The 21149-nt window shown below is 48.6% G+C and overlaps 1 protein-coding gene across 10 annotated transcripts in view; it reads left to right on the top strand.

The window, feature by feature from the left end:
• Positions 1-21149, top strand: part of LOC139564713 (adhesion G protein-coupled receptor B1-like) — a 147560-nt gene that overhangs the window by 57198 nt on the left and 69213 nt on the right. For all 10 annotated transcript variants that reach the window (XM_071384493.1, XM_071384490.1, XM_071384497.1 and 7 more), the window contains exon 3: positions 9849-10985. In XM_071384493.1, coding sequence (XP_071240594.1) covers positions 10220-10985 — 766 coding nt within the window. In that variant the 5' untranslated portion in view covers positions 9849-10219. The remainder of the gene's footprint in view (positions 1-9848; positions 10986-21149) is intronic.

Below are 21149 nucleotides of genomic sequence, written 5' to 3'. Positions count from 1 at the left end.
TACCTCAAACACTGTTGAAAACGGTGCTGACCATTTTGGAAAAACGTCACGCAACATAGAAAACGTTGAAGCAAAGTGAACGCACCTCAGGTAAAATTGCCAAGTGCCACTCTCTGGACAAAACCATTGCCACAACATGCAGGGGTGCACATAACCAACAAAGTAGTTTAAGTCCCCTTTGCGAAGCTAAGGATTTTAGAAACATCTAAAAGAAGACTATCGTCATCATAATATTATTCACAGACCATTCTCAATTAAACCAGTATACATTTTCAATAAACAAGGTAATCAATTGACAAAATGACAGAATCCACAGGAAAAGGGGTGCACGCTTCTCGAGCATCCGCGGGATACAGTCTACATGCACAGATCTGCTCGTATATAACCTCATATATAACGAGCGAAGCTTCCAGAAGCAGCAACGATCAAACACAGTGGAAGCACTCAAAATGCACAAACAAACAAAATACATTAACTCGAATGACACAGAAGACTGGGGCTCTTGTTAGCAATTTCATAATCAAACACATGTTTAAAATCAGTAACAAGATTTGGAAACATTATCATTTAGCAGACAGTGAACAAGCAGGGCTTACATTTCAGCGGGAATGTGAGACAGGCCGCCATCACAGTGCTCTAGGCCAACTTTGCCCAATATGCTACATTTGCTTTGTTAGACATACATAGAAAACTTACTGCCACACAGGGATCCAATGGTCCGCATTTGTCTTAGTATTGTATTTGATCTCAGGGGAGATGGGAATGTTTAGCGAGGCTTTTGGATCAGCTTGATTGATCAGTGAAAACCTGGATGTGGTGTCTGGTGTCCCTGACTCCTCCAGTAAGCTTGCTATATGCCCTCTCCTGGCTGTCTTCATCTGAAATCCATACAGGTCTGAGAGAGTCAATGCAACTGCATCATGAGGTATCCAAAGTGATAATGACCGTTTGATAGGAGTAGTTACTGTTCTACCATGAAGCAATTTTCCACACCAAAATTGTTTTAGAATGAAATAGTTTGTATTTCAGTATTATGGTTTGTAATGAAGGACAAATATCTGTTTAAACAACAACATGTTCTATTGACATATTCACCTATTTATTTTTATTTAACTAGGCAAGTCAGTTTAGAACAAATTCTTCTTTTCAATGACGGCCTAGGAACAGTTGGTTAACTGCCTTGTTCAGGGGCAGAATGACAGATTTTTACCTTGTCAGCTCGGGGATTCAATATTGCAACCTTTCGGTTACTAGTCCAACACGCTAACCACTAGGCTACCTGGCGCCCCACACCTATTCCCTTTTAGCCCTCCTAATGGCTTTAGTGTTAATAATTGAAAACAAACGAAGCTATTGATCATATTATGGCAAGCTAAAGCAAAGACACAGAGATAATGAATGATTGCAGCTGTTTATATTTTTGTAGTTAATAGCCGCTTAATTGGACAAATTAGTGTGCTCACTGATCAAATATGAGAGGAGACATCTTAAACAAGCCATTGTCTCTCAGGAAGGGACCGTTCTGCACTTGACTAATGAACCAAAACAAAGCTAGGCCTATATAATATCATCCTTCTGTCTGGTGGTTACACATACTTTATATTTCAGAGATCTGGATCAACTGGGCATATGGTTCTCTTCTCAAGCCTCACTGACTGTGTCTAACAATATTCTGCTGTGTCAGTTGATTTATGTGCCTTCAGAAAGTATTCACAGCCCTTGACTTTTTCCACATTTTGCTGTGTTAGAGCCAGAAATGGATTAAACTGATAATTTTGTCACACATCTACCTACACAAAATACCCCATAATGACAAAGTGAAAACATGTTTCTAGAAATGTTAGCAAATGTATTGAAAATGAAATACAGAAATATCTCATTTACGTAAGAATTCACAGCCCTGAGTCAATTCATGTTAGAATCACCTTTGGCAGCGGTTACAGCTGTGAGTCTTTCTGGGTAAGTCTCTAAGAGCTTTGCACATCTGGAAAAAATTCTAGATCACCTGTACACACAGAGACGTGTACAAAGCTCTCCCTCTCCCTCCATTTGGTAAATCCGACCACAACTCTATCCTCCTGATACCTGCTTACAAGCAAAAATTAAAGCAGGAAGCACCAGTGACTCGGTCTATAAAAAAAGTGGTCAGATGAAGCAGATTCTAAACTACAGGACTGTTTTGCTATCACAGACTGGAACATGTTCCGGGATTGTTCCGATGACATTGAGGAATACACCACATCGGTAACTGGCTTTATCAATAAGTGCATCGAGGACGTCGTCCCAACAGTGACTGTACGTACATACCTCAACCAGAAGCCATGGATTACAGGCAACATTCGCACTGAGCTAAAGGGTAGAGCTGCCGCTTTCAAGGTGCGGGACTCTAACTAGCTTACAATAAATGCTGCTATGACCTGCGACAAACCATCAAACAGGCAAAGCGTCAATACAGGGCTAAGATTGAATCATACTACACCGGCTCCGACCCTCGTCTTATGTGGCAGGGCTTGCAAACTATTACAGACTACAAAGGGAAGCACAGCCGCGAGCTGCCAAGTGACACGAGCCTACCAGACGAGCTAAATCACTACGGCGATACGGATATCACGCTCGTCTTATGTGGCATGGCTTGCAAACTATTACAGACTACAAAGGGAAGCAAAGCCGCGTGCTGTCCAGTGACACGAGCCTACCAGATGAGCTCTTCTATGCTCGCTTCGAGGCAAGCAACACTGAGGCATGCATGAGAGCATCAGCTGTTCCGGACGACAATGTGATCACGCTCTCTGGAGCCGACGTGAGTAAGACCTTTAAACAGGTCAACATACATAAGGCTGCGGGGCCAGCCGGATTACCAGGACGTGTGCCGACCAACTGGCAGGTGTCTTCACTGACATTTTCAACATGTCCCTGATTGAGTCTGTAATACATGTTTCAAGCAGACCACCATAGTCCCTGTGCCTAAGAACACTAAGGCAACCTGCCTAAATGACTACCGACCCGTAGCACTCACGTCCGTAGTGAAGTGCTTTGAAAGGTTGGTAATGGCTCACATCAACACCATTATCACAGAAACCCTAGACCCACTCCAATTTGAATAGCGCCCAAACAGATCCACAGATGGATGATGCCATCTCTATTGCACTCCACACTGCCCTTTCCCACCTGGACAAAAGGAACACCTATGTGAGAATGCTATTCATTGACTACAGCTCAGCGTTCAACACCATAGTACCCTTAAAGCTCAGAATAACAACTTATCCCTCAATGTAAGCAAGACAAAGGAGATGATTGTGGACTACAGGAAAAGGAGGACCGAGCACGCCCCCATTCTCATCGACGGGGCTGTAGTGGAGCAGGTTGAGAGCTTCAAGTTCCTTGGTGTCCACATCAACAACAAACTAGAATGGTCCAAACACACCAAGACAGTCGTGAAGAGGGCACGACAAAGACTATTCCCCCTCTGTCACGTTCCTGACCTTATTTCCTTTGTTTAGTCTTTGTTTAGTTGGTCAGGACGTGAGCTGGGTGGGTGTAGTCTATGTTATGTGTTTCTATGTTTAGGTTGTCAATTGGCCTGATATGGTTCTCAATCAGAGGCAGGTGTTTTACGTTGTCTCTGATTGGGAACCATATTAAGGTAGCCTGTTTTCACTGTTTGTTTGTGGGTGATTGTTCCTGTTCGTGCGTTCATGTGTTCTATGTTCTCTAGTTCAGGACTGTAGCTTCGTTGGTTTTCGTTTGTTTATTGTTTTGTTCATATTGAAGAAGTATTCTAATAAATATGGATACATACCACGCTGCGCTTTGGTCCTCCTCTCTTTCTACCGACGGAAGCCGTTACAGAATCACCCACCAAACCCGGACCAAGCAGCGTGGTAACGGGCAGCAGCGACAGCAGCAGCAGCGGCCCATTACACAGGACTCCTGGACATGGGAGGAAATGCTGAACGGTAAGGGACCCTGGGCTAAAACTGGAGAATATCGCCGCTCTCGTGAAGAGCTGGAGGCAGCTAAAGCCGAGAGGCGGTGGTATGAGGAGGCAGCACGGAAGCGAGGCTGGAAGCCTGAGAGTCAGCCCCAAAAATGTATTGGGAGGGGGCTAAAGGGGAGTGTGGCGAAGTCCGGTAGGAGACCTGCGCCAACTTCCCATGCTTACCGTGGAGAGCGAGAGTACGGGCAGACACCGTGTTATGCGGAAAAGCGCACGGTGTCTCCTGTACGTGTGCTTAGCCCGGTGCGGTACATCCCAGCTCCACGTATCGGCCGGGCTAGAGTGGGCATCGAGCCAGGTGCCATGAAGCCGGCTCAACGCATCTGGTCTCCAGTGCGTCTCCTCGGGCCGGTGTACATGGCACCAGCCTTACGCATGGTGTCCCCGGTTCGCCAGCACAGCCCAGTGCGGGCTATTCCACCTCGCCGCACTGGCCTGGCTACGGGGAGCATTCAACCAGGTAAGGTTGGGCAGGTTCGGTGCTCAAGAGCTCCAGTACGCCTTCACGGTCCGGTATATCCGGTGCCACCTCCTCGCCCTAGCCCAGTACCACCAGTGCCAACACCACGCACCAGGCTTCCAGTGCGTCTCCAGAGCCCTGTTCCTCCTCCACGCACTCGCCCTGTGGTGCGTGTCTCCAGCCCGGTACCACCAGTTCCGGCAGCACGCACCAAGCCTCCTGTGCGTCTCCAGAGCCCTGTACGCCCTGTTGCTGCTCCCCGCACTAGCCTTGAGGTGCGTGTCCTTAGCCCGGTACCACCAGTTCCGGCACCACGCACCATGCCTACTGTGCGCCTCAGCAGGCCAGAGTCTGCCGTCTCTCGAGCGCCGCCTGCGCTGCCCATCTGCCCAGCGCCGTCTGAGCTGCCGCCTGCTCTGCCCGTCTGCCCAGCGCCGTCTGAGCTGCCCGTCTGCCCAGCGCCATCTGAGCTGCCCGTCTGTCCTGAGCCTTCAAAGCCGCCCGTCTGTCCTGAGCCTTCAAAGCCTCCCGTCTGTCCTGAGCCTTCAGAGCCGTCCGTCAGTCAGGAGCCGCTAGAGCCGTCCGTCAGTCAGGAGCCGCTAGAGCCGTCCGTCAGTCAGGAGCCGCTAGAGCCGCCCGCCAGTCAGGAGCCGCCAGAGCCGCCCGCCAGTCAGGAGCTGCCAGAGCCGCCCGCCATTCAGGAGCTGCCTGAGCTGCCCGCCAGTCAGGAGCTCCCTGAGCTGCCCTTCAGCCATGAGCTACCCCTCAGTCATGAGCTGCCCTTAAGTCATGAGCTACCCCTCAGTCATGAGCTACTCCTCAGTCATGAGCTGCCATTCAGTCCGGAGCTGCCACTCAGTCCGGAGCTACCCCTCAGTCCGGAGCTGCCCCTCAGTCCGGAGCTGCCCCTCAGTCCGGAGCTGCCCCTCTGTCCAGAGGCGCCCATCAGTAAAGTGGGGTTATTTTGGAGGATCGCCATTCCGAGGAGGCCACGGAAGCGGGGATTAACTATGGTGGGGTGGGGGCCACGTCCAGCGCCAGAGCCGCTACCGTGGACAGATGCCCACCCAGACCCTCCCCTATAGGTTCAGGTTTTGCGGCCGGAGTCCGCACCTTGGGGGGGGGGTACTGTCACGTTCCTGACCTTATTTCCTTTGTTTAGTCTTTGTTTATTTGGTCAGGACGTGAGTTGGGTGGGTGTAGTCTATGTTATGTGTTTCTATGTTTAGGTTGTCAATTGGCCTGATATGGTTCTCAATCATAGGCAGGTGTTTTACGTTGTCTCTGATTGGGAACCATATTAAGGTAGCCTGTTTTCACTGTTTGTTTGTGGGTGATTATTCCTGTTCGTGCGTTCATGTGTTCTATGTTCTCTAGTTCAGGACTGTAGCTTCGTTGGTTTTCGTTTGTTTATTGTTTTGTTCGTATTGAAGAAGTATTCTAATAAATATGGATACATACCACGCTGCGCTTTGGTCCTCCTCTCTTTCTACCGATGGAAGCCGCTACACCCTCAGGAAACTAAAAAGATTTGACATGTGTCCTCAGATCCTCAAAAGGTTCTACAGCTGCAACATCAAGAGCATCCTGACTGGTTGCATCACTGCCTGGTACGGAAATTGCTCGGCCTCTGACCGCAAGCCACTACAGAGGGTAGTGCGTACGGCCCAGTACATCACTGGGGCTAAGCTGCCTGCCATCTAGGACCTCTACACCTGGCGGTGTCAGAGGAAGGCACAAAAAATTGTCAAAGACCCCAGGCGCCCCAGTCAGATACTGTTCTCTCTACTACCGCATGGCAAGTGGTACCAGAGTGCCAAGTCTAGGACAAAAAGGCTTCTCAAAAGTTTTTACCGCCATAAGACTCCTGAACAGATAATCAAGTGGCCACCCGGACTATTTGCATTGTCCCGCCCCCCCAACCTCTCTTTTATGCTGATGCTACTCTTTGTTGATCATATATGCATAGTCACTTTAACTATACATTCATGTACATACTACCCCAATTGGGCCGACCACCTGGTGCTCCCGCACATTGGCTAACCGGGCTATCTGCATTGTGTCCCGCCACCCTCCACCCGCCAACCCCTCTTTTACGCTACTGCTACTCTCTGTTCGTCATATATGCATAGTCACTTCAACCATATCTACATGTACATACTACCTCAATTAGCCTGACTAACCGGTGTCTGTATGTGCCTCGCTACTTTTATAGCCTCGCTACTGTATATAGCCTGTCTTTTTACTGTTGTTTTATTTCTTTACCTACCTATTATTCACCTAATAACCTTTTTTTGCACTGTTGGTTAGAGCCTGTAAGTAAGCATTTCACTGTAAGGTCTACACCTGTTGTATTCGGCCCAAGTGACAAATACACTTTGATTTGATTTGATTGTACAATATTTGCTCATTATTGTTTTCAATATTCTTCTAGCTCTGTCAAATAGTTTTTTGATAATTTCTAGACAACCATTTTCAAGTCTTGCCATAGATTTTATACACTGTAACTCTGCGCCTTAGGAATATTCACTGTCTTATTGGTAAGCAACTCTAGTGCAGATATGGCCTTATTTTTTAGGTTATTGTCCTGCTGAAAGGTTAATTCATCTCCAACTATCTGGTGGAAAGCAGACTGAACCAGGCTTTCCTCAATGATTTTGCCTGTGATTAGCTACTTTCCATTCATTTTTATACTAAAAAACATCCCAGTCATTAACGATTACATGCATACCATAACATGATGCAGCCCACACTATTCTTGTTAACATGAACAGTGGTACTCAGTAATTTGCCCCAAACATAACACTTTGTATTCAGGGAAAAAAGTGAATTGGTTTGCCACATGTTTTGCAGTTTTACTTTAGTGCCTTGTTGCAAACAGGATGCATGTTTTGGAATATTTGTATTCTGTACAAGCTTCCTTCTTTTCACTCTGTCATTTAGGTTAGTATTGTTGAGTAGCTACAATATTGTTGATCCTCAGTTTTCTCCTATAACAGCCATTAAACTTTGTAACTATTTTGAAGTCACCATTGGCCTCATGGTGAAATTCCTGAGAGGTTTCTTTCCTCTCTGTTAACTGAGTCAGGAAGGATGCCTGTATCTTTGTAGTGACTGGGTGTATTGATACACCACCCAAAGTGTAATTAATAACTTTACCATGCTCAGGGATATTCAATGTCTGCTTTTCTTTACCCATCTACCAATAGGTGCCCTTCCTTGCGAGGCATTATAAAACCTACTTGATCTTTATGGTTTAATCTGTGTTTGAAATTCACTGCTCAACTGAGGGAGCTTACAGATAGTTGTATGTGTGGGGTACAGATATGAGGTAGTCATTCAAAACTCATGTTAAACACTATTATCCATGCAACTTATTATGTGACTTGTTAACCAAATGTTTACTCCTGAACTTATTTAGGCTTGCCATAACAAAGGGGTTAAATACGTATTTCAGCTTTTCGAAAAACATAATTACACTTTGACATTAGGGGGTATTATAAGTATGCGTGACAAAAATCTAAATTTCATCCATTTTAAATTCAGGCTGTAATACACCAAAATGTGGAAAAAGTTAAGGGATGTGACTTCTTTCTGAAGGCACTGTATACAGTGGGGAGAACAAGTATTTGATACACTGACGATTTTGCAGGTTTTCCTACTTACAAAGCATGTAGAGGTCTGTAATTTTTATCATAGGTACACTTCAACTCTGAGAGAAGGAATCTAAAACAAAAATCCAGAAAATCACATTGTATGATTTTTAAGTAATTAATTTGCATTTTATTGCATGACATAAGTATTTGATACATCAGAAAAGCAGAACTGAATATTTGGTACAGAAACCTTAGTTTGCAATTACAGAGATCATACGTTTCCTGTAGTTCTTGACCAGGTTTGCACACACTGCAGCAGGGATTTTGGCCCACTCCTCCATACAGACCTTCTCCAGATCCTTCAGGTTTCGGGGCTGTCGCTGGGCAATACGGACTTTCGGCTCCCTCCAAAGATTTTGTATTGGGTTCAGGTCTGGAGACTGGCTAGGCCACTCCAGGACCTTGAGATGCTTCTTACGGAGCCACTCCTTAGTTGCCCTGGCTGTGTGTTTCGGGTCGTTGTCATGCTGGAAGACCCAGCCACGACCCATCTTCAATGCTCTTACTGAGGGAAGGAGGTTGTTGGTCAAGATCTCGCGATACATGGCCCCATCCATCCTCCCCTCAATACGGTGCAGTCGTCCTGTCCCCTTTGCAGAAAAGCATCCCCAGAGAATGATGTTTCCACCTCCATGCTTCACGGTTGGGATGGTGTTCTTGGGGTTGTACTCATCCTTCTTCTTCCTCCAAACACGGCGAGTGGAGTTTAGACCAAAAAGCTCTATTTTTGTCTCATCAGACCACATGACCTTCTCCCATTCCTCCTCTGGATCATCCAGATGGTCATTGGCAAACTTCAGACGGGCCTGGACATGCGCTGGCTTGAGCAGGGGGACCTTGCGTGCGCTGCAGGATTTTAATCCATGACGGCGTAGTGTGTTACTAATGGTTTTCTTTGAGACTGTGGTCCCAGCTCTCTTCAGGTCATTGACCAGGTCCTGCCGTGTAGTTCTGGGCTGATCCCTCACATTCCTCATGATCATTGATGCCCCACGAGGTGAGATCTTGCATGGAGCCCCAGACCGAGGGTGATTGACCGTCATCTTGAACTTCTTCCATTTTCTAATAATTGTGCCAACAGTTGTTGCCTTCTCACCAAGCTGCTTGCCTATTGTCCTGTAGCCCATCCCAGCCTTGTACAGGTCTACAATTTATCCCTGATGTCCTTACACAGCTCTCTGGTCTTGGCCATTGTGGAGAGGTTGGAGTCTGTTTGATTGAGTGTGTGGACAGGTGTCTTTTATACAGGTAACGAGTTCAAACAGTTGCAGTTAATACAGGTAATGAGTGGAGAACAGGAGGGCTTCTTAAAGAAAAACTAACAGGTCTGTGAGAGCCGGAATTCTTACTGGTTGGTAGGTGATCAAATACTTATGTCATGCAATAAAATGCAAATTAATTACTTAAAAATCATACAATGTGATTTTCTGGATTTTTGTTTTAGATTCCGTCTCTCACAGTTGAAGTGTACCTATGATAAAAATGACAGACCTCTACATGCTTTGTAAGTAGGAAAACCTGCAAAATCGGCAGTGTATCAAATACTTGTTCTCCCCACTGTATATCTGTGTTGTTATGGAGATCAAACCCCTATGCACAAACTGAGTCTGGTGGTGAGAGTATAATGGAAGGAGCTAATTATTCATGTCTTATCTTCTTGATTTGCTAGTGTATTTGCTGTTATAGTGATGTGTCCTCTCAGGTCAAAATATCTCTCTTATCTCTTTCTCTCCAGGTTCGTCTGAAAGTCTGGGTCGACTGACACACACAATCATGGACAGATCACTGGACCGCTGAGTGCAATCTTCCTCTTTCTCCTCCTCCTTCCTCCTCTTCCTCCTCCTCCTCTTCCTCCTTCCTCCTCTTCCTCCTCCTCATCTTCCTTCCTCCTCCTGCTCCTCTTCCTCCTTCCTCTTCCTCCTCTTCCTTCTCTTCCTCCTCCTCCTCTTCCCTTGTACCTCCACCCCAGAGGCTTCAGTGAACACCCTGAAGGTCCCACCTGGTTTCCAGAATATCAGTGAGACAGAAAGACAGATCGACGAGAGGTTACAAAAAAACAGAGGTTCCAACAAAACCCCTCTGGTCTTTCTAATTCATTTGGTAACCATGATGACCACTCTTTTTTCCTCCTTACCTGGGCACCTGGTGAACCCCCAAGTCCCCCTGCCATCATCGTTGCTGCTTCTGCTGCTGATACAACTGTTTAGTCAGTGCCCGGCTGCTCCCTCAGGGCCTGAGTCAGACACCTGCTCCACTCTGGTCCAGAGCCGATTCTTCGGCCACTTCCTGTCCTCCTCCACTTTCCCCACGGCACCCTGCTCCTGGACCCTGCAGAACCCAGACCCGCGCCGCTACACCATCTTTATCAAGGTAACCAAACCTACCTCCACAACGGACTGCATTCCCCGGCAGCTCCGCACATTCCAGTTTGACTCGTTTCTGGAGACCACGCGCACCTACCTGGGCATGGAGAGCTTCGACGAGGTGGTCAAGCTGTGTGAATCTTCATCCCCTGTGGCCTTTCTGGAGGCTGGGAAACAGTTCCTACAAATGAGGAAAGGGCCGCCCCGGGCCGGCGTGACGGTCACCACCCCTAACCCTGGCGAAGATGGGGAATTTAAGACAGAGTACCTGGTGGTGGGGAAGCGTAACCCCAGCATGGCAGCGTGTCAGATGCTGTGCCAGTGGCTGGAGGACTGCCTGGCATCCAGCACTTCTAACAGGCCCTGTGGTATCATGCAGACCCCCTGCCAGTGCTGGGAGCCCCCTCCTCCTCCACAGCTCAGCGAGGGGGATGGATGCTACAGGAACGGGTTCTATCTGGAGAACTGCCTACCCAGCTCCAATGAGAAGAGTGATACTGACAGCAACAGTGAGTGGAATAGTTCTCTGGTTTTAGTTATAGGCATTTGTGGAAATGTTTTGGCCAACGTGTGATGCCGTTTTGTCTATTGGAGGAGAGCTTGTAGGCGAGGCATGTGGCTCACTTGGTCATCTTGTCTGTATAGCATGCCATTTCATGTTAAATGGGGGGCCTCTGTGGTCCAGGTCAATCAATGAATGTGTAGGGAGCCTCGTACTCTAACCTGTCAAAATACAATGAAACAGTTATTTAAAAGGAAAGACACAAGTAATTGACATATCCGCCTCCTTATAATGTCCAGACAATTTGAGGCAATTTGTGTTCAAATGACTATGCAGCATCCAGTAAAGTGCTCTGGCTAGGTCACAGAAAGCAGAAAGGCAGTGAAAGATCAGTAGAATGACAGTAGCTCATAGACAGAACAGAGATGGTATAGGGTTTCAGCTGATGGGTTCTGAGCTGAATGACCTTGGCAGGAAGGCGCCGTGTCCTGTCTCTCTCTGGTTGGGGAGAGAGACACTGGATCGGCCTGAGGGAGGCTGGGACTGTGGAGCAGGATCTGGGTGTGATATGGTATAGCTGCAGAAGGGAGATGGAGGGAGGTAGAGATGGGCAGGGAGAGATGGAGAGAGGGGGAACTGGATGGACAGAGAAGGGAGGCTGGGACTGCGGAGGAGGATCTGGGTGTGATATGGGATTGCTGCAGGAGGGATATGGAGGGAGGTAGAGATGGGTAGGGAGAGATGGAGAGAGGGGGAACTGGATCGACAGAGAAGGGAGGCTGGGACTGGGGAGGAGGATCTGGGTGTGATATGGGATTGCTGCAGGAGGGATATGGAGGGAGGTAGAGATGGGCAGGGAGAGATGGAGAGAGGGGGAACTGGATGGACAGAGAAGGGAGGCTGGGACTGGGGAGGAATGATCTATGTGTAATATGGGATAGCTTTAATGGCAGCTCAGAGCGGGGGGAGTGGGTGTGTGTGTGAGCTGGATACACAGTAGATGAGCTTTAGATTATGGGGACTGTAGCTAGCTGGATTTCTGTGTATGGTTGCTCTGAGCAGGGGGCGATGCACAGGAGAGAGGCTATAGGGACTTGGATAAGGATATGGGTCTGTAGTTGGTTAGATGTGTGATGGTGCTGTGTGACCCTGGCTCCCCTCCTCAAGCCCGGACCTGACAGACAGGCTGATAACTGAGAGCTCCATCCCTGAGGGAGGCTAGGGCTACTGCCTACCATTGGGTTGAACCATTGCTCTCCCCACCCCCCTCTTCTCCTTCTCCATCCATCTTTCTCTTCTTCTCTCGCTCTCTGCATCACTTCCTCTTATCAGCCTCTAGTCTCTTCTAGGCCCGGGACGATGCCAGATTCGCGATACATTAGTATGGAGGCAAGAAAACAAGAAAACAAAGCAGATTTCACTTATTAAGAAAACAGCCCTAATGTTGGAAACAACCATAATTATGTTGTCATCCAGACTCACATGCATTTATTTTCCAAGGTATAACACACAATATTTTACATACAGCAGGTTTTTAAATGACCAAAGAGGCCTGCTTCGTGTTAAAAATGTTTCCATGGGAAAAATATCACGATACTGGTATCATCACAGCCCTAATATCTTCTTCTCAGAGCACCCAGCCCTCTCCCCTCCCTCTGCATCTCTTCCCTCCTTCTTCTCCTCCATCCATACATCCTTCCTCTCTTTCTCTTCTATATCACTTCAGCCTCTGGTCAAACCTCTCCCTCCCCATCCCTCCCTTAATCTCTCCCTCCCTCCCCCTACCCAGGCCTATAGGCTGATTCCAGGCTGATGGAGGAGACTCAGTCTAGCAGCCAGCCAAGCAGAGCTGATGTTGTGGGTATCTCATGTTGTCTTCTCCTCTCTCTGCAGCTAATGTTCCCTGTCACCAAGGGTCTCCTCTCCTCTCCTCTCCACACTAGGCTAGTTATCCTTCTTATGTAATCCAGATCATGGGTGTGGTCTGGAGGTACATACAACACAGACTTAGCTGAGTACATCTAGAAAGAGGTGGATTCTTCATATTATTATTCTCTTCCTATTATTTTTCTTTCTTTCTCTCTCTTTCTCTCTGTCTCTCTCTATCTATTTATTTATCTTTCTCAGTCTTTCTTTCTCTTTCTCTCTTTCTCTCTCTCAGAAAAGCAGGGCCTCTGAGGTCAAAGTGAACTTTGATGATATTCCTATACCTCTCTGAGTGGCAATTGAACCCCCACTGAGCATGGGGAGACAGTCGATGGATGGATGGCTAGCTGGAAGGATGGTTGGGTGGGTTAGTTGAGGATGACGAGAGAGAAGAAAGGATAATGGATTCTGTGTGGGAATGGGCTGGGAGCCAGACTGGCTTGCTGTGCTGAGGAGGAGAGGAGCAATGAGCGGAGAGAAGAGGAGCATGAAATGAGATGACTGTTGAAGGGTTTGGGAAGTGAGCGGTTGAGACAGAGGCCTTCATGGCTCTGTTTCTGAGGCTTCAGCACACGATCAATGGATCCCTGTCTATCTCACCATCCGTCTTCCCTCCATCTGTCTTCCCTCCATCTCTCTCTGTGTCTCTCTCTATGGAGAGGAGAGACGTCACTTCCACACTTCCTCCCGTCCACACATCTATCCCTTTCACATGGAGAGCAGATGGCTGGAGTAGTCAGTTAGAGGTCAGGCCTTTGGAGAGCAGGCCGACACTGGTAGCAAAGAGGAAGAGAAGGGAGGCAGCTTTCATTTGAATGCTGGGCCTGTCTGTGTGTGTGTGTGTGTGTGTGTGTGTGTGTGTGTGTGTGTGTGTGTGTGTGTGTGTGTGTGTGCGTGCGTGCGTGCGTGCGTGCGTGCGTGCGTGCGTGCGTGCGTGCGTGCGTGCGTGCGTGTGTGTGTTGCACAGTGGGAAGACATCACGGAGCAGGAGAGGATTCATTTCTCACTTTACAGAGACAGCAGGGGAGGCAGTGACAAATTAAAGGAGGGATTTGAGAGACAAGGAGAGAAACGAAGAGAGAGGGAGAAAAGGGAAAGATTGGTGTGGGGACGTGAAATTGAGAAAATGGGAAGATGGGAGAAAGACAGAAAATTTACAAAAAATGAGAGCGAGAAGCAGAGAGTAAGAGGAGTTCAAGGGGACTGGAAAGGAGGGAGGAGTGTGGGAGGAGATGGGAAAAGAGAGAGGAGAAAAACATGTATTCATGACTTGCACTTTTCTTTATGGTGGTCAGATGTTAGCAGAATGCTGTCGTTAAGTAAGATGAATGTGTGTGGTAGTTCCCAGAGAGGACAGCTTGTTGTGCACACACACACACACACACACACACACACACACACACACACACACACACACACACACACACACACACACACACACACACACACACACACACACACACACACACACACACACACACACACACACACACACAGCTTAGATGTGAGGTTGCTAAACTAAGGGATATCAAACCACTGCTCCCAGAGGAGAGGGGAGGAGAGTCTTATAGCAAGTCTAATGCATTAACACCTCCTCCCACACACACTACGCTACTTCTCTCTGTCTCTGTCTCTCTCCATCTCTCTCCAAAGAAACACTCTCTCTCCCTCTCTTGTTGGGCAGATAGTTGCACACACTGGTCCCTCGTGACCAGAGTGGGTGGCTGACAGAGTGCTAAGAGAGAAGCTGAAGTTTGTGGTGCCTGTGTGCGTGGACACAAAAATTTGACCAACTGGGGACATTTTGTTAGTTCCCACAAGGTTAATGTTATTTCTAGGGGTTTAGTGTTAGGGTTTGAATTAGTTTTAGGGTTAGAATTACGTTAAGGGTTAGGGTTAGGAGCTAGGGTTAGGAGATAGGGTTAGGAGCTAGGGTTAGTTTGTTGGTCGGTGGAGCAAACAGGGACTCGCGCACGCAGGAAGGCAGGAGAGAGAAGCTATGAACAGCAGACGAAAACGTGACTGTGGACTTTGTCCCAAGCAGAACCCCGGGCGGATAGACCGACATTTCAAAGTCACCCATTAACTTAAGTCTGGTACTATCGAATGGAAGCATGCTATGCTAGTGAGCCGGCTTTCGACTGACAGACTGCATCCCGAATCAGGGCAGTACATGCAGCAGAACAATGGTGGTGGAACGCGGCTGGAGCCCAGGGTGAACCCTGGGACTTTGCCGGGGATTGACAGTGAGCGGCAGCTGGGGGATGAGGGTGAGCAGTCAGCAGTGGCGGCGCAGCAGCTGGGGGATGAGGGTGAGCAGTCAGCAGTGGCGGCGCAGCAGCTGGGGGGTGAGGGTGAGCAGGCAGCAGTGGCGGCGCAGCAGCTGGGGGATGAGGGTGAGCAGTCAGCAGTGGCGGCGCAGCAGCTGGGGCATGAGGGTGAGCAGGCAGCAGTGGCGGCGCAGCAGCTGGGGGATGAGGGTGAGCAGGCAGCAGTGGTGGCGCAGCAGCTGGGGGATGAGGGTGAGCAGTCATGCAGTGGCGGCGCAGCAGCTGGGGGATGAGGGTGAGCAGTCATGCAGTGGCGGCGCAGCAGCTGGGGGATGAGGGTGAGCAGTCATGCAGTGGCGGCGCAGCAGCTGGGGGATGAGGGTGAGCAGTCAGCGGTGGTGGCGCAGCAGCTGGGGAATGAGGGTGAGCAGTCAGCGGTAGCGGCGCAGCAGCTGGGGGATGAGGGTGAGCAGTCATGCAGTGGCGGCGCAGCAGCTGGGGGATGAGGGTGAGCAGTCAGCTGTGGCGGCGCAGCAGCTGGGGGACGAGGGTGAGCAGTCAGCGGTGGCGGCGCAGCAGCTGGGGGATGATGGTGAGCAGTCAGCGGTGGTGGCGCAGCAGCTGGGGAATGAGGGTGAGCAGTCAGCGGTGGCGGCGCAGCAGCTGGGGGATGAGGGTGAGCAGTCATGCAGTGGCGGCGCAGCCGCTGGGGGATGAGGGTGAGCAGGCGGAGGCGGCGGTGGCGGCGCAGCCAACCAGTCAGAGAGATGGTGAAGCACGTTCGGAACCGAGGGAGCAAGGCTGCGTCGGGGGGACTTCAACAGTCAGAGAGAGTGATGAGGTCGACGGTCAGTCGTCCACTATTGAAGCTCGGGGGCCTACCCGGAGCGAGTTGAAAAATATGACATTTTGACCGAATATGAAGACGTCATTCTGGGTAATAACCCTTCAGTGAAATGCATTGACAATAGTCGCTCCAGTCTATCCCAAATACGGGTATTCCTCCACATTATATCAGAGGGCAAGGCAGATGAAGGACTGGGTTCCCTGGCTAATTACAAACATGTGTCTGAGTGGTATAGCCTATGTGAAGACCGTGGTTTGGCAACATCCACGTTAAAAATCTATCGGGCCAATGTTCGAAGTTTTCTGAAGTATCTTCTGCAGTTCAGACCAAAGAGTCTGCGGGCTAAAGCCGGTGGAATTAGAAAGGTGTTACTCTGCTTGGCAAAGATGGATCGGGATTCGGGGCAGACCCAGGCATCTCACAGGGCAAAATTTTGCAACCGCTGTAGAGTCGAGGTGCTCAGAGCTGAGGAGTTAAGCCGAGATAAGTATTCAGGCTATTCCTTCAGTTCTCAATAGACTGGAAGTCCGAGCCACCTGCCACCACCTGACAGGCGTAGGTTTGCGGCTCTCATAACTAGCCGGTTGGCCATATTTAATGGCACAGGCGATCCCCAGTCACCATGTTCAGTGAGAGGGATTTTATGGAAGTAACCCAGGAAAGTGAGGGTTACCAGCTGTTCGTTGCAAGCAACAAAACGAACTATAGCTTCGGGGAGTGTAGAATTGTGATGTCGGAGGAGGAATACACTTGGCTTAAATGCTTCCATCAGATCAGGCCTCTTCCGAGTGGCATCACCTCAGACACAGAGCCTTTCTTTTTCACTTCCTGCGGCAAAATGTACGATAATCTTGGGGAGTATGTGGCCCAGATATTTGCTGATTTCGGCATTGGAAGTAAAGGGACCTTTGGTACACTTCAACAAAGCGTTGCTACAGTGAACTTTAATCAAGGGTCGGTTACAGACCGCGGAGCCGTGGCCGACCATATGTGTCACTCCCTGGCGACGCAGGCATGGTATTACCGGTACCATAATTTGCCTCATAATGCCAGCCGGGCCCGGTCACTAATTGAGGGACAAATCAATCCATGATTCACTGATAAATAAAGTACATTTCTTTGAAATTCACCCTTGTCTTTGTGTGTCATTTGGTCACGGTTGAGAATGTATGGAGGCCTGGGTGAAGGGACAGGGTGTCATAGGGTACCAGGTGGACCGAGCTGAAGTGACAGGCCGAGAGAGAGGGCAGGCGGGCAGGCAGGCAAGCAGGGCAGAGAGAGTAGGCCAAGAGGCATGGAGGTCTATAGTTAGCCTGTAGAGGCTCGGCACCTGGTAACCCGTTCAATCACCAGGTGCACGGCTGGACATAGTCTGTGGAGCGAAAGCTGGACTTAGTCATTTTTCAGCAGAGCTCTGTCATTGAATTAAATAGGGTTCCCAGGTGCTGATGGTTGAAAACGGCCAAAACAACCAGTGGCGCCCCCAGTTGGCTTGACCTGGGTGGGGGTGCTCCCTAACCGGCCATGGACCCCCAGCACCCCCCTAAAGCCTTTAAAAACATTTTTAAATGTGCACCTAGTAACCTGTTCAATCACCAGGTGCACGGCTGGAATGTGTACTTTGAATTTTTTCTGTCCATTTTTCTGATTTTTCAGAAAATGATAAAAAATACTTCCAGAGGGGTTAAAGGTCCCAAATTTGGACTGGTACCCTCTCTCATCATGAGCTAGGAGCTATGGTTAGGAGCTATGATAAGGAGCTAGGGTAACGTTTAGGGTTAGGGTTAGGAGCTAGGGTTAGTTTTAGGGTTAGTGCTAGGGCTAGGAGCTAGGGTTAGGTTTAGGGTAAGGGATAGGTTTTTGGGTTAAGGTTAGAGTTAGGGTTAGGGTTAGGGATAATAGGATTTTGAATGTGACTGAATTGTGTGTCCCCACAAGGTTAGCTGTAAAATACTGTGTGTTTGCGTGCCTGCATGTGTGTCTGGTGTGTTTATGTGTGTGTGTGTGTGTGTGTGTGTGTGTGTGTGTGTGTGTGTGTGTGTGTGTGTGTGTGTGTGTGTGTGTGTGTGTGTGTGTGTGTGTGTGTGTGTGTGTGTGTGTGTGTGTGTGTGTGTGTGTGTGTGTGTGTGTGTGTGTGTGTGTGATATATCCCTGGTGTGTGTGTGATATGTAGCCTAGTGTGTGTGTGTGTGATGTGTAGCCTAGTGTTAGCCACCGGGTGTCTGTGTGGGTTGGAGCAGGCCAGACTGTGGAGTCAGACTGTACTCTGTTTGACACCCCAATACTGGTTGTACCGGGGCTAACACAATGCTACAGTACCATAGCTAACTCTGCAGAGAGAATGTGACAGTCTTGTACAGGAAATCTACTACTGTCATATCTTATATATCTTATGTCATATCTGTTCTACACTCAATTTTAAGTCCACGTGTGGAAGCCCTTTTTATAATATACCTTCACTGAAACACACATTTTGAAAATGTATCTTCCTACCTCTCCCTCTTCTGTCTGAGTAGTTGTCCTGGTGAACATGTTGAGGGATGGTGTCTCTCTCCTCTCACAGTTCCAACAGATCCACCACCTCAGGTCCCTCTAAGGCTTTATTCAAAATGCATATTTTAAATAAGCAATTTTACTGACAAATCAGCCGTTGCTACATCAATTTAATGATACATGAATGGTATGATTCTTCAAGAATATAACTTATAAATGCCTCATGAGCTTTGTTCAACTGTTGTACCCCATCAGAACCCAAAATACGAGCTTGTTTTATTTCAATGTTTGTGAACAACGTAAATGTAAACACACACTGTAGAGCCTCAAAACATGGTTAAAACAAAAACTTTAATATCATTGATGGTCTGTCCTTGCATCCATGGCTCTGTCTATTTGAGAGTGGTTACATTTCTCCAGCCCCATCCCTCAGCTTTTCACCGAAACAGGGGCAGGGAGATGGCTTTGTTTTTGTTTCTATTGCTGATTGCTGCTTTAATGTGTGAAGATAAAGGATCAGCTCCAGTTTTTTGGCTGACGAGCATACGGACTCGTCACTGCTTACAACTGACGCACCTCTCTCTCTCCCTGTCTTTCACTCTGTCACACCTCCACCTCTAACTCTCCCTGTCTTTCACTCTGTCACACCTCCACCTTTCTCTCTCCCTGTCTTTCACTCTGTCACACCTCCACCTTTCTCTCTCCCTGTCTTTCACTCTGTCACACCTCCACCTCTCTCTCTTCCTGTCTTTCACTCTGTCACACCTCCACCTCTCTCTCCCTGTCTTTCACTCTGTCACACCTCCACCTTTCTATCTCCCTGTCTTTCACTCTGTCACACCTCCACCTCTAACTCTCCCTGTCTTTCACTCTGTCACACCTCCACCTTTCTCTCTCCCTGTCTTTCACTCTGTCACACCTCCACCTCTCTCTCTCCCTGTCTTTCACTCTGTCACACCTCCACCTCTCTCTCTCCCTGTCTTTCACTTTGTCACACCTTTCTCTCTCCCTGTCTTTCACTCTGTCACACCTTTCTCTCTCCCTGTCTTTCACTCTGTCACACCTCCACCTTTCTCTCTCCCTGTCTTTCACTCTGTCACACCTCCACCTCTCTCTCTCCCTGTATTTCACTCTGTCACACCTTTCTCTCTCCCTGTCTTTCACTGTCACACCTCCACCTTTCTCTCTCCCTGTCTTTCACTGTCACACCTCCACCTTTCTCTCTCCCTGTATTTCACTCTGTCACACCTTTCTCTCTCCCTGCCTTTCACTGTCACACCTCCACCTCTCTCTTTCTCTTTCTCTCTCTCTCTCTCTCTCCCTCCCTCCCTCTCTCTCTCTCTCTTTCTTTCTTTCTTTATTTTGCTCTTTCTCTCTCACTCTCTCTATCTCTCTCTCCTTCACTCTGTTTCACACTCTTGGAAATTCTTCATGCTGTGATCTGTAGTTTTTCATTTTCTTCATTTCATTGGTTTCTTTTCAGTGCTGTTGGTCTGTGTGTCTCTGTGTGGGTGTGTATGTGTGTATGTATGTGCGTGTGTGTGGTGTGTGTGTGTGTTCTCTCCCTTAAGCCACCTTGGGATACGATACGAGCTGTAGCAGGGCTTTAAATGCAAGACTGAAGCTCTCTCTGTCTTTCTTCAGATTTGATGAGAGGGAGAATGAATATGAATGTCCTCTGATCAGGTAGCAGTGTACAGTTTACTGCCGCCGTGCGCCCAAAGGCACTGCAAAATGTCATTGTGTGTGTGTGTGTGCCTTTGTCTCTCAATGTGTGTTCTCATAAAGGTTTGTGTGTGAACGCCTGGGTGCCTATGTGTGTCTGCTAAGAGAGTGTTCTAGTGCATGTGTGTGTTTGTGTGTGAGAGTGTGTGTCTCTGTGCCCTTGTTAGGGATGAAGCAGCAGCTCAGTGAGATGTACTGGCTGTAAAGACTGCTTTTTTTTCTCTTTTCTCATTGGTGATATACCCAGGAATGACAAGCAGGGGTGGTATCCTGTCACAGCGCCCGCCACACACACACACACACACACACACACACACACACACACACACACACACACACACACACACACACACACACACACACACACACACACACACACACACACACACACACACACACACACACACACACACACACGCACACACGCACACATGCGCGCGCACACACACACACACACACTCTGTCTGGTCAGAGACTGGCAGGCCCAGGAGAAGAGCCCATTAGCACAGACATGTCACGTGTGCTCTTCCAAACCAAAGCAGACCCACACACAAACCCTAACCCATACACATACACACACACACATACAAACCCACAACCATACACGTACACACACACACACACAAACCCACAACCACACACACACACACAGGCTCCAGGGCCCCCTCTCTCCAGCCCACCACTCTGGCAGGGGGAGATAGGACCTGAGGTTTGCCCTGACCCCCCCTTCTCTCCTCATCCACCTCCTCCTTCTCTTTCTCTATCCTTCCATCCCTCTCTTTCTCTGTGAGTCACAATGCCATCCCACGCTGTGTGGGGAGAGAAGGGCTTCAGATGTATGAGAGTATTACAGAGCGTGGTGAGAATCTACCACAGTGCACTCTGTGCTAGGAGTGTGTGTGTATGTGTG

This window comes from Salvelinus alpinus, chromosome 35 (genome assembly GCF_045679555.1).
Source record: "Salvelinus alpinus chromosome 35, SLU_Salpinus.1, whole genome shotgun sequence".
Lineage (NCBI taxonomy): Eukaryota > Metazoa > Chordata > Actinopteri > Salmoniformes > Salmonidae > Salvelinus > Salvelinus alpinus.
This window is presented reverse-complemented; position numbering and strand designations above follow the sequence as displayed.